Consider the following 13,526-nt stretch of genomic DNA (forward strand, 5'->3'; position numbering starts at 1 on the left):
TGTGAGTTAGCATAGCGCTGTCTGTGAGTTAGCATAGCGCTGTCTGTGTGTTAGCATAGCACTGTCTGTGTGTTAGCATAGCGCTGTCTGTGAGTTAGCATAGCGCTGTCTGTGTGTTAGCATAGCTCTGTCTGTGTGTTAGCATAGCGCTGTCTGTGTGTTAGCATAGCGCTGTCTGTGTGTTAGCATAGCTCTGTCTGTGTGTTAGCATAGCGCTGTCTGTGTGTTAGCATAGCGCTGTCTGTGAGTTAGCATAGCGCTGTCTGTGAGTTAGCATAGCGCTGTCTGTGAGTTAGCATAGCGCTGTCTGTGTGTTAGCATAGCGCTGTCTGTGTGTTAGCATAGTGCTGTCTGTGAGTTAGCATAGCGCTGTCTGTGTGTTAGCATAGCGCTGTCTGTGTGTTAGCATAGCTCTGTCTGTGTGTTAGCATAGCGCTGTCTGTGTGTTAGCATAGCGCTGTCTGTGTGCTACCATAGCTCTGTCTGTGTGTTAGCATAGCGCTGTCTGTGTGCTACCATAGCGCTGTCTGTGTGTTAGCATAGCGCTGTCTGTGTGCTAGCATAGCGCTGTCTGTGTGTTAGCATAGCGCTGTCTGTGTGTTAGCATAGCGCTGTCTGTGAGTTAGCATAGCGCTGTCTGTGTGTTAGCATAGTGCTGTCTGTGAGTTAGTATAGCGCTGTCTGTGTGTTAGCATAGCGCTGTCTGTGTGTTAGCATAGCACTGTCTGTGTGTTAGCATAGCGCTATCTGTGTGTTAGCATCAGGAAGTAAAATTACTTTGGTGTATGTAGTATTTTTATAACAACTGAATTTAACAGTTACTTTATTGTTCTGTTAAATGGTGCTATGTGTCTGGAAAATACATAACACTTCGTTTTTTTAACCAAAACCTAAATCATATTTTACTTCTCAACCTAAACTTTAAACCAAAACAAGGAGGTTCACCGTGTCAGAGCAAGTTTGGTTAACATGAGGTCCAGCAGTCTTTAGAAAGAAGAATTAGGCCACAGATGATACTGAAGAGGAAACTAAAACACACACACACACACACACTCACACACACCTAGGGAGAATTTATACAGACCAATTTACTTAATATGTTTCTGGACTGTGGGAGGAAACCAGAGAACCGGAGAGAACCCAGCATGCACAGGGAGAACATGCAGACTCCATGCAGAAAGACCCTGGGAATCGAACCCAGAACCTTCTTGCTGCAAGGCAACAGCTCTACCATCTGCACCACTGTTCAGGCCTCAGGAGTTTAATATGGAATATATTTTATTGAATTTGTTTTGGATTTTTGTGAACAAGACAATTATGATCATTTTGATTGGAACAGTTGATCTGTTGCCATGGCGACTGATGATAGACCAATAACTATCAGCAATGCATCATGAAGAGAGAGAGCAGCAGAGCTGCGTTAAGGAAGAGGGCGGTCTCTCTTTACTCTGAGTCTCCAGTCAGACACGAAAAACGTCAAATGAAGGAGAGAAACCATGAAGGAAACACAGCAGAGTCTGCTGCTCTGTAAGTTCATATCTGCTGATTTAAGTATTGATACTGTCTGATTATTGATGATGATGATGATGATGGTGTAGGATGAAGGAGAAACAAGTTAGACTGAACTGAGATCAGCAGGTTTACAATTTACTTTGAATTACAAGATTAAAAATAATCCTAATATGTGAACTAAAGACCTGAAGAGATCAGAAAATGATTAAAGCTGGAATGTTTGATAGATGAAGGTCTGCTTCTAGATCACAGATATCAGTTCTATGTCACAGCTCTGGACGTGGAATAAAACCAGTTTAATGTCTGTTTTCTGTAGGTCTGAGTTTCCTGTTGGGCTGCAGAATAAACCGAGGTTAGTAAAGTTTATACTTATTATTATCTCCAAGTAGGAAATGATAAAGTCTGCTGAGGGTTTCCTTAGAGAAAGATTAGAAAACAGAAGAAATACATTTGCTGTTCATGGAGACATTTTAATACTTTTGTAAAGAAATGTTTTTATTCTGAATCAATATGTTTATTCCCAGTCCTCCCAGTTCATCTGACTGTGAGTCCCAGCAGATCTCAGTTCTTTAGAGGAGAATCAGTGACTCTGATCTGTGAGGAAGAAAACAGATCTGATGGATGGACTGTGAGGAGAAACACGACCTTAGAGACCAGGACTGAGTGTGATAAAGATGGATGGTGGAGAAAAGATGGATTTACCTGTAAAACCAGCAGCATCAGAGAACATGATACTGGTCTGTACTGGTGTGAGTCCATGTCTGGATCCTCCAGCAGCAGCAGCAGCATCCAGCTCTCTGTCTCTGGTAAGATCAGACTGTGGAGTTAGTGTTGCTGAAGCTGTGTGGAAATGGATGAAATGCTGTAGTTTGTCTCTGTGTTGAGGTGGATCAGTGATCCTGCAGAGTCCTGTCCTCCCTGTGATGGAGGGAGATGACGTCACTCTGAGCTGCAGAGCAAAGAATCCAACCCACAACCTCCCAGCTGCTTTCTATAAAGATGGCTCCTTCATTGGTGATGGACCATCAGGTCACATGACCCTCCTCCATGTTTCCAGCTCTGATGAAGGCCTCTATAAATGTAACATCAGCCATCATGGAGAGTCTCCATCCAGCAGGATCTCTGTCAAAGGTCAGAGGTCAGGAGGCCTGAAAATATTGTTAAACTTTGGTTTTCAAAATAAATTGTTTGGCAATTATTTAACAAATTATTCAATTTTAGAAAAACCAACAACCACTTCTGGTCCTCCACCTACTCCATCACCTCCATCATCATCATCACCTTCCTCCCAGTCTGATCTCTACATTTCTCTATCATGTGTGATTGTTGTGGTTTTCCTGCTGGTTCTACTGGTTCTGCTGGTTCTACTGGTGAAGAGACGTCGTCACAAAACAAAAGGTGAAATACAAACATCTTGATTTATAAAAGCAGGTTTCTCTATAGTGGTGTGAATGTTTAACCTGCACTACTGATTTTTTTTAATAAATAAAATGAAGTCAGATATTTCAGCACAAAACTATTTCCTCATGAAACTGAACTGCCTCCTGAAGCAGTGAATTGTGGGTAATCTCTGTTTCTTCCAGCTGATAAAGGAGACGACGTCACATACAGCGACGTCCAGATAACTCAGCTTCATCAGCAGAGACCCAAAGGTGAGGATGATGATGATGAGGATGATGATGATGATGATGATGATGTTTGAAAACATCCAAATGAAACATTCGTCTTCATGTTGATCCTTATTAATCCTGATCTTATAACTTCCTCCATGTTGCTGTTTTATTCAGTCAGTTTGCTGGTAGATCTGCAGACCCTGAATGAATCAGGTGATCTGTTGCCATGGTGACTGTCAGTAGGAATGAATCAGGTGATCTGTTGCCATGGTGACTGTCAGTAGGAATGAATCAGGTGATCCGTTGCCATGGTGACTGTCAGTCACCAGGACTAGAACCAGCCTGCCATGTTGGACCATCTCTGCCTGCAGTCTGTGGTTGTTCTTCTGAACAGACTAGCAGCTCTGTGGTCGTCCAGCTTCCTGTTTCTGATCAAGATAGATAGATAGATAGATAGATAGATAGTTAGATAGATAGATAGATAGATAGATAGATAGATAGATAGATAGATAGATAGATAGATAGATAGATAGATAGATAGATAGATAGATAGATAGATAGATAGATAGATAGATAGATAGATAGATAGATAGATAGATAGATAGATAGATAGATAGATAGATAGATAGATAGATAGATAGATAGATAGATCTTTATTGTCATTGTCACAAGAACAACGAAATTTAAAAGGTACCATCAGTCAGTGCATATGCTTAAAAACAAAAAATAACTGTCTCACAATTCACACACAATGTAAGAATTAACAAATAACTGGTAAAAAAAACCCCAATAAAGAACAGCCACATTCTCACATACATCATTCATGATGATTAATGGTTGTTTTTGATTGCATTTAGTTTTGTTATTGCTGTCGGGTAGAAACTGTCTCTGAGACGGTTGGTTCTGGTTCTGGTTGCTCTGTATCTTCTGCCTGAAGGCAGCAGTGTGAACAGAGAAGGTCCGGGGTGAGAAGTGTCCTTTGTGATGTGTTGTGCTTTTCTTAGACAGCGGTCGCTGTGCAGGTCCTCCAGTGAGGGGAGAGGGCAGCCAATGATTTTTTGGGCTGTATTCACAACCCTTTGGAGAGCTTTCCTTTGAGCCGTAGTGCTGCTGTTATACCAGACGCAGATACAGTAGGTCAGTATGCTCTCTATGGAGCACTTGTAGAAGGACACCAGCAGCTTCTCCTTGATGCTGTTCCTCCTGAGAACCCTCAGGAAGTTCAGTCTTTGCTGGGCCTTTTTTATCAGCTCCAAGGTGTTCATGTTCCATGTGAGGCCCTGCTCAATGTGGACCCCCAGGAAACGGAAATCAGCTACCCTCTCCACACATTTTCCCCCAATGGTTAGTGGTGTAATGTCCGTTTTATTCCTCCTGTAATCTATTATGAGTTCTTTTGTCTTTGAGTTGTTGAGGAGCAGATTGTTCTCCCTGCACCACTGCAACAGCTGCTCCACCTCCCCCCTGTAGGCGGACTCGTCGCCTCCTGAGATGAGCCCCACCACTGTGGTGTCATCAGCAAACTTGATGATGGTGTTGCTGTGGTGGGCAGAAGTGCACTGCCATGTGGCTCAGTTTCTGAACATCATTCTCTGCTTCATGGTTCCCTCAGTGAACTAGTTCACAGCCAACAACACGCATCATGACTCTGCCACCACCGTGCTTCACTGTACCTGATTACTGCCACTCTCTTCACTTCGTCTGAACTGAAGTTTATTTTGTCCTCATATTCAGCAAACAGTTGATTTGTTCAGATGAAACTTTGTTCTGGTCATGCAGATCAGCTTGATGAAGGACTGACTGCCTGTCCCTTACTCCATGTTTAGCGCCACCTACAGGCCTGGAGGAGTAAAAATAGTCTGATTGTACCTTTAGATGTAGATTTTAATAATCTAATCTCCGCGGACAAGAAGGCGCTCCAGAGGGTTGTTAGGGCAGCAGAGAGAACCATAGGCTGCCCCCTCCCCACTATGGAACAGATTTACACTTCCAGGCTCCACAAGAAAGTTTTGGACATTTTAAATGACTCTTCACACCCTGGCCATGGTCTCTTCCAGCTGCTGCCATCAGGCAAGAGATACAGAGCAATAAAAACCAGGACAAATCGCCTAAAAAACAGTTTTTACCCGATGGCAATCATGGCACTAAATTCAAAGGCATAAGAACTTCTGCTCTTGACACCACTTTGTTAAAAATGTCAATTCTGTTGCCACACCTCCAGGCGCTGCAACCATCTTCTGATGTCTATTTATTTTTCATTTTGTACTATTTATTTCTTTATCTTGGTATATTATGTATATACACATAACCTGCATCTTAACTCGAGTCGAGCAAATCTCAATCTGTAATCTGTTGATGACAATGACAATAAATCTTATTTTATCTTATCTTATGCTGCTTATCTTTCAAACAGCAGCTCAGTTTAACTGTTAAAATACTAAAATTAGAGAAAACACATTTATCTGCCTTCTTCAAATAACTTTTATGTCTATCATCATTTACCCCAGTAAGATGCAGGCAGTATATGAATAGAGTTATTGATAATCAGAGGATCTGTAACGCTCTGATTCCTCTCGGTGTGTTTGTGCTTCACCCTTTGTTCCAGTTAATGGTGTCTCTGCGTGTGAAAGCTGCCCTGCGTTTCCTCTGGAGGTGTTGGTGGTTTCTGCAGGGTGGTCTGCAGACCTGCATGTCACTGAGTCGAAGTTTACAGAGCGTCTCTTTGATCTGTGGTGCAACGTGTCGACTTGGATTGATTTAGCTGTGAGACTGTGTGGTCTCAGTGTTTCCCACCTGCTAGTTTTACAGTTATTTAAGTTCAGAACAGACAAAACAAAGAGTTAATGTCTGCATGAATGATATTAAAGCATTTATCTGACAGCAGCGCTGCAGTATATTGACCTCATTTCATATTTATATATTTACAGAGAGTCCTTCATCTGCCATCTACTCAGACGTGAGAACAGACGGGATCAGTTATGGAGAAATCAACATCAGAACCAACAGAACCAGAGGTAGAACTGCTGCTGATTAATGTCTGAAATAATCTATAAAGTTTGGATTTACAAGATAATGAGAAATATGGCTAGACTTTATATTAATATTTGGATTCTACAGTTTTATAATTATAAATATTAACATTCAGTAAACATTAATGCTCAGAGGTAAAATGCTACACTCTACCTATAGCGCCCCCTACTGAATCAAACATTGCACACCTTCCTGAATGATTCTTTGGAGCAGACCTTTCACTCATGGTTTCAGTTTTATAGTAGTTGAGTTTTGCTAACCGTTGCTAAGTTAGCCTAGCTGGTCATAGGAAGGCTTTGGTCAGAAAGCACTGAGGACATCAAGGCTCTGATTGAGGAACAAACTCAGTAGAACCGAACCAGCTCTGTGATCCTCTGGGTTTCTGGTTTCAAACAGCAGATCTGAACTTGGTAACTAAACTCAGAGTCTAGTTAGCTCTGAAGCCTGAACATGAGGACAGAAGAAGCTCTCATCAATGGATGCAGATAATATGATCAACTTGCCCATCTCTGTTTTAGTTGCTACTTATAACAACTCACATCAACACCATATCAGAGCAGGAAGAGGAAGACCTGGGGGTTTCCAGACTCCTGTTCTCTGTTGATGGCTTTACTGAGGCGGAGGAGGTTGCTAGTCATCTTGGTGGGACGCTCATCAATGCAGTGTGCTGTGTGTGTTTCATGGATGGGTTGAGTCGGGTTGCTGGTGTTGGGCCGGTGGTTGGGCCGGGCTCTGCATGCCCTGCTCTGGTTGCCTGCATGTTGGTGCTGCTGGTTGCAGTGTGTACTGAAGGGGCTCCAGCCCTTTCTGGATGTGGAGCCACTGACGTTTTGGTTGGTTTGGTGCACTGGCAGCGTGTTGTACGGTAGAAGAGGCGATGTGGGGGCCGTCTGCCCTGGGTGCCATCCTGGTCTTGGGTCGGGAAACTCGTTCTGTAGTTTGGTGGCGCCTGTTCTGTTGTGTTTGTAAGGTGGGGTAGGGTGGTGTCACACAGGGCATCTTGTCTCCATGTGGTTCCAGGGCAGGATGCACTGGGCCTGCTGGGGGGGAGGCTGGGGGGGAGGCTGAGTGTGGAGCTGAGTGTGGAGCTCAGTGTGGAGTCGCTGATGGGCTTTCTGAGGCCAGAGCTCTATCTCTATCTCTCTCTCTCTCTCAGTGCTGGTTGTTCTGGACTTCCCGTCTCTCTGGGAAGGTTCTCCACTGGTCCCTGTGGTTCCATGTGGAGAACGGTTCTGGCCTTACAAATGGGTTTTCAATCCTTCCAGGCTGATGTCACTGACTTTATTCTGCTCTTCCTTGTTCAGTGGAATTAAATATTATAACTGGATGTTTGAGATCATCTGGTCGGCTTCATGTCATCAAACAGGTTATTTTTAAATGATCTTTTGATTTTACAGTTCAGGCAGGACTAGGATGGAGACATGGATGGTTAAACTGAATCTGCAGAATATAGTTACTAACAGTTCAATTGTGTTTTAATAAAAGGAACAATTAATTTTTCCATGTACATTTGATAAATGATTTTAAAGTTTTCATAAATCTGTTTTAGTTTTATTTTAACCAGAGTTTATTTTCTTCCAGAAGTTCGACTAGATACCAACATCATCTACTCTTCACTGAGGTAGTCCACCAGTCTGACCTCTGACCTCTGACCTCCAGCTTCACCTCTTTATTTCACATTTAGTTGTTTTACTGCTTTGGCCCAACATCATCTGACTTTAACATCGTTTCTGTCTGGATGTTTAATCAAATGTTTCTTTCACACAGTTCGTTCTGCAGTGAACTATTAAAGTTTTCATTTGGTCTCGGCTGTTTCTACGTCGTTGATCGTTCTGGTTTCTGTGGCTTCAGAGCCGATAGATTAGAAATGTTTTCCTGTTTGCTCATTTCTGATCTGTACAAACAACCAATAAACCACAGAGTGAAAAAGGCCTCAGTGGAAACTTTCAGAAAACAACCAGAGTGTGTGAGGGCATGTGTGTGTATGTGTGTGTGTTTGTGTGTGTGTTTATGGTTGTGTGTCCTGTCTGTCTCTGTCTCTGTGTTGCCCTGCGACACACTGGTGACCCGTCCAGGGTGGAGACAGGCAGCAGCTCCTGTTAGAAAATGGATGGATGGTTAAAATCCCTTTTCTGTGTTGTTTCCATGTTACAGTCCAATCAGTTGTGGGTCTCATTTCTAAAGGTTCATCACTTCCTACACAAAGGTTGTGATAAAAACCAACATGATGGAGAACATGTGAACATGTGAACATGTGGCTCCTTCCATCATCTCTGTCTCCTAGACACTGAGGTGGAGACCTGAGCAGGTTGCATCAAGATTCCTCTCAGATATTTAATTTCTCTCTACAGCAAAGTTTAATTGTAGACCCACTTTATAATAATCATTCAGAAAAACAGTCTTATTAATGCTTCCATTGTTGAACCATAACTATACATGAGGACATTTCTAATAAAAATGATCTATAAACAAGATGACTTAAAGTCTCCACAACATTTGGTCAAAGTTTTCTCACCATCACATTTCCTTCCTGTTATGGGACCAGAGATAGAAACATTAAAGGTGACAAAGTTTCAGGATGAGACTGACTGCAGTAAACCGTCTCACTCAGCCGAAGCACTAATGGACGCATTACTGCTGCTGGACACTAATGGACAATAAGAGTCAAAGCATTCAGCCTGATCTACTGAAACACTGCAGTGATAAACTCTCAGTGTCTCCTGACCCCAAACCCTCAGAGTGCAGAGGACATAAAAAACATTTAGGATAACAGAAAATGTACATCAATAATTGATGTATTATTGTTGCCTCCACTTATCAACAAACAACCTAAAATAACTAAAGTTTTGCTAAGTTGTACATAATGAAATAGCTAAGACATCCTGACATTACAAGTTACATGTGAATAAGTTATTTGGTTGAGAAGCATAATAATTTATTATTATGTAATACTCTTGTATAATAATTTTCAGTCAGATGTTGTCAATTATAATTATGGGTTTTTGCTATGCAGTCTCCTCCTCTCTCTGAACTGTCTGTCTGTCTCCTCTCTGTTTTCACATATGATCCTGTTAGAGATTTTTTGGTATTATCATTTTATTATTACTTTAGTTCACATTCAGCCTATAGATCACTGTGATTTTCTGTTTAAAGTCTTCTCTTCCTTATGTGTGTATGGTGGTCACTACTGTCTGTTCAACTTCACAAGAAATAGTTAACACTGAGTTTCTCAGACCTTAAATCCTTTTGCAAGAACACCTCCTAATTTAGTAACTTTTGCTGAATTAGCTAAGCTTCCAGAACACTTGTGGACAAAAGGTCCCTCTGATGTTGGGTTACTTGGTTCAATTCCCCCAGTGCAAATTAAAGCAAAATCTAGCTGGAGACCTAGAGTAAAACAATACCCTTTAAAAACGCCGCACAGCTGCCTAGAAGCTACAGAGCACTTGCAGCTTCCTAGGCCAGACCTACAGGACACCCCATTAGCAATAGGAGAAGTCTGGTTTGTTGATAGGTCATGTTCAAAGTACCCTATGGGTAAAAACCAGACAGGTTATTCTGTTGTTCCTTTGCCGAACGAAATAATAGAAGCAAATGATGTCATTTCTCGGACTTTGCAATTACTGCAGAGCCTGGATTCCACACTATGCTGAAAAAACTCAGGCTTTACAGGATTTGATTCATGGCACCCCAATGGCCATGACTGACAAAATAACTTGGAATCCAGAAGCTGAAAAAAGATTTGTTGATCTTAAACAAGCATTAATGCAGGCAACAACTTTGATTCTTCCAAACTATAAAAAAAATCTTTATTTAAAGCAGCAGCAATTGTGACACATGGGCGCTGCCATGTGTCAACAGGGGGGATGGAAACCACAATACAGCAACATTTCACAACGTATGGTTTAAATTCTTACTTAAAAACTTAAACTTAGTACTGCATGTCCAGTCTGTGTGAAATACAATCCTCAGGGAAACATAAGGCCAAAACGAGGCAGGTTCCCAAAATCATCTTATCCATTTCAAATATGCATATGGATTTTATTGAACTTTCACAAAGTGGGCCATATAAATATTGTCTGGTGCTGATTGATGCTTTTTCTAAATGGGTTGAAATAGTTCCAGCAAAGCATGCAGATGCTTTGACAGTAGCTAAGGCTATTTGTAAAACTATTATCCCAACACATGGCATCCCACAGACTGTGACAAGTGTCCAGTGCGAATTTACTGCCTTCTGATTCTCTTCCTATACAGGAGGCCATTTCACTTGAGCCAGGTGACTGGGTCTACATAAAGGTCATCAAACGAAAGAACTGGGCGAGTCCACGGTGGGAAGGACCGTTCCAAGTGCTGATGACCACACCAACAGCTGTAAAGATTGCTGAAAGGCCCAGCTGGATACATCTTAGTCACTGTAAGCGGCAGAGAGTGTTGGACCCCTAATTCGGAGTAGAGAGGAAGGAGAGCTTCGGCTCCCGGGCTACAAAGGCGTCCTACTTTTTAGTATAGTTCGTCTCAATCCCGGTGAAGAACTGCTAAGATTCTCACTCTTTTAGTTTGGGGGTTCTGACATCTCTGCACGCCGAGCAGTAATGGGGACTCCATATGCCAGATGGATCTTCTACTGTGCTGTGACTGCTGTATGTTTGATGTTTGGAGAAGGAAGCGAGCCTGAGTTCCACCCACACGACTACAGCACCAACTTGTGGTGGAAACTGATGAATAGAACTGCTTATGAAGGACATGCTGTGAACTGCTACGTGTGTGCGCAGCTGCCGGTTTCCATACACAACTCAGGTCTCCGACCAGGGACGTTGCCCTGGAACTTGTGTAATAGAGTTTACACCTACTGCGAACCGACACAGGATTACATCACCTGCATAGCCTGCAGGGGTCAAAGGACGACTCCACACTGCAAAGTCTGGAAGGAAAACCCAGACTGTGACAACCTGCTTCAGGAGAGGAGTTTCAACATCACACATAAGATAAAGAGGAGACAGGAGACAACACTGTGCAGCGCCATAGTGCCAGGAGATTATGGCTCAAGGATGTTATCAGATTGGTACTTCATATGCGGGAATGAAGCGTACATGTTCTTGCCGAAAAATTGGGGAGGACTGTGTGCTGTGGTTCCTGTGATCAACCCGATTGCGTTCATCAGGAAAGCACAGGATGATTTACACACCCGCTCCAAACTAACAGTTATGTCAGAGGTCAAAAGATGGGGAGGCCTCACAACACATACTGGAGTTCCATGGGAATTCAGAATTTGGAATGGCGGAGAAAAATTTTTTTTTTTTTTTTTTTTTTTTTAAATTAATTTATTTTTTTTTTTTTAAACTTTCTTTTTTTTTTCTCCGAAGAGTTTTTGCGGCGCTAGTGGCTCGTATTTTTTCCACAGTAGGCAGACAGGAAGGAGGATGAGTAGAGGGGGAAGACATGCAGCAAAGGTCGTCGGGACCGGGAGTCGAACCCGCGACGTCCGCGTCGAGGACTAAGGCCTCCAAACGTGGGGCGTGCTAACCCCCTGCGCCACCACAGCACGCCCCGCGGAGAAAAATTTATGCAAAGCCTGTTTCCGTGGGTTGGAATAGGTGAGATTCGGGACCACGTTGAGATAAACAGGTACGGATTACTGCGACTAATCAACATCACATACCAGCTGGCCAATGGCACCAGGAAAGAACTGACTGAACTGAGAAACATGGTTATGCAAAATCGTGTTGTCCTGGACTTCCTCACTGCCCCTCAGGGAGGGGTTTGCAAGATCATTGGCCCAACGTGCTGTACTTTTGTGCCTGATGAAACAGGTACTGGAGGAACTATTTCTGATGCTCTATATGAGCTGGAAGATCTAAAACAATATGTAGAAAGTGGAACACGCAGCTCATCTTTTGATTTGCTTTCATGGCTTACATCTGGACCATGGTGGAATTTGCTGTTAAAGCTCGTGACACCTATTCTGGTTGTTTTAGTTCTGTTCTGTCTTTTTACGGGTTGCATTATTCCTTGTCTACGAAATATGATGTTTAAAACAATTAACACAACTGTTATCAACTATCAGTTGGCAAAGGCATCTTATGAGACAACTGAAGATGACTTGTTTCGAGTTTCTGATGATTTTCTGAACAATGATGAAGTTCTGTAATCAATAAACAGATAAATTCATTTGCTGAATGACTCCTACACTGAAAATGTGAAACAAGTGGTGTTAAGGATGAGAAAACTGCTTTTGATTTTTGCTGTTTCTTTTATTTTTCATTTATTGCATTATATTCCATTTATTCATTGTGTATTTTCTGTGTTTAGATTAGAAGAAAAAAAAATAAAATCTTGCATTTATTGTTTCTTTTCTTTTCTTTTCTATGCTTAGCTTTTGCATAAAGTTTACACACATAATGAAATGATAAAAAGGGGGGAATGTTAGAGATTTTTTGGTATTATCATTTTATTATTACTTTAGTTCACATTCAGCCTATAGATCATTGTGATTTTCTGTTTAAAGTGTTCTCTTATGGAGGTCACTACTGTCTGTTCAACTTCATGAGAAATAGATAACACTGAGTTTCTCAGACCTTAAATCCTTTTGCAAGAACACCTCCTAATTTAGTAACTACCTGTGAACAGTCGTATTTTGTTTTGTTGACAGTACTGACCGAGATTTGAACCGGGCTCAGACCTTTGATCAGATATCACATCTGGAACTGGGTTGTTAGTTGTTTGGGTTAGAAGCTTTACGACCTCTGTTGTTTTTCCTGACTGCCCCCTTGCCTGTTTTTCTTTGACAATAAAAACAGGAGCTCATGCGGAAGCAGATCAGAACGCTCTGTGAACGGCTCGGAGGAGCAGTTGGCAGAGACTTCTCCTTTTGCAAAAGCTTGACATGAGATTCATATGCGTTGTCTGTGGTTCTTTCTTTTATGTAGGTTCGAAAGGAAAAATACCTATCAGATCCCATATCCTCACATATGATTGGTCACAAGGCTGCAATGCTAATCAAAACAAGAGATTCAGGAGTCACTGAAAGAGTGAAAGCTGAGCAGCCAAAGAGGAAACCAGTGTGGAGATCTCTCCCTGTCACTCTGCCTCCCTGCTCTGCTGAGTTTGTTTCCCTCCTTTGTAATGAAGAACGGCTCTCAGTCGGTCTTCTGATGACCTCAGCAGATCCAGTCGTTTACTTCAAAGAGCAGGTTTGTGACCGACCATCACTACAGTCCAAATCCTCACCATGTTCAAATACTTACCATTTTACATGGATTCAACGTAAATAAATTGTGTTATCAAGCTCTTTGTTTTTATCCAAACGGTCACATGTTTAAGATGAGTGTGTTAAGCAGAGCTTCTTCAGTGACAGACTGCTGCATCCTAAAT

The 13,526-nt window shown here is 42.1% G+C and overlaps 1 protein-coding gene across 2 annotated transcripts; it reads left to right on the top strand.

The window, feature by feature from the left end:
• The first annotated feature begins 1,346 nt into the window (after positions 1 to 1,346).
• Positions 1,347 to 11,441, top strand: LOC111610954 (high affinity immunoglobulin gamma Fc receptor I-like). 2 transcript variants are annotated; one of them, XM_023346192.1, is made up of 9 exons: positions 1,347 to 1,527; positions 1,829 to 1,864; positions 2,037 to 2,318; positions 2,398 to 2,643; positions 2,734 to 2,910; positions 3,096 to 3,164; positions 6,053 to 6,139; positions 7,737 to 7,776; positions 10,410 to 11,441. In XM_023346192.1, exons 1-9 carry the CDS (start codon positions 1,497 to 1,499, stop codon positions 10,447 to 10,449), a joined length of 1,008 nt encoding a protein of 335 aa, XP_023201960.1. In that variant the 5' UTR covers positions 1,347 to 1,496; the 3' UTR covers positions 10,450 to 11,441. The 2 variants fall into 2 exon arrangements, with proteins under 2 accessions (XP_023201960.1, XP_023201961.1); XM_023346193.1 differs by having other exon boundaries at positions 7,740 to 7,776.
• The last annotated feature ends 2,085 nt before the right edge of the window (positions 11,442 to 13,526 follow it).

The sequence above is a fragment of the Xiphophorus maculatus genome, chromosome 14, assembly GCF_002775205.1.
Source record: "Xiphophorus maculatus strain JP 163 A chromosome 14, X_maculatus-5.0-male, whole genome shotgun sequence".
NCBI classification, from domain to species: domain Eukaryota; kingdom Metazoa; phylum Chordata; class Actinopteri; order Cyprinodontiformes; family Poeciliidae; genus Xiphophorus; species Xiphophorus maculatus.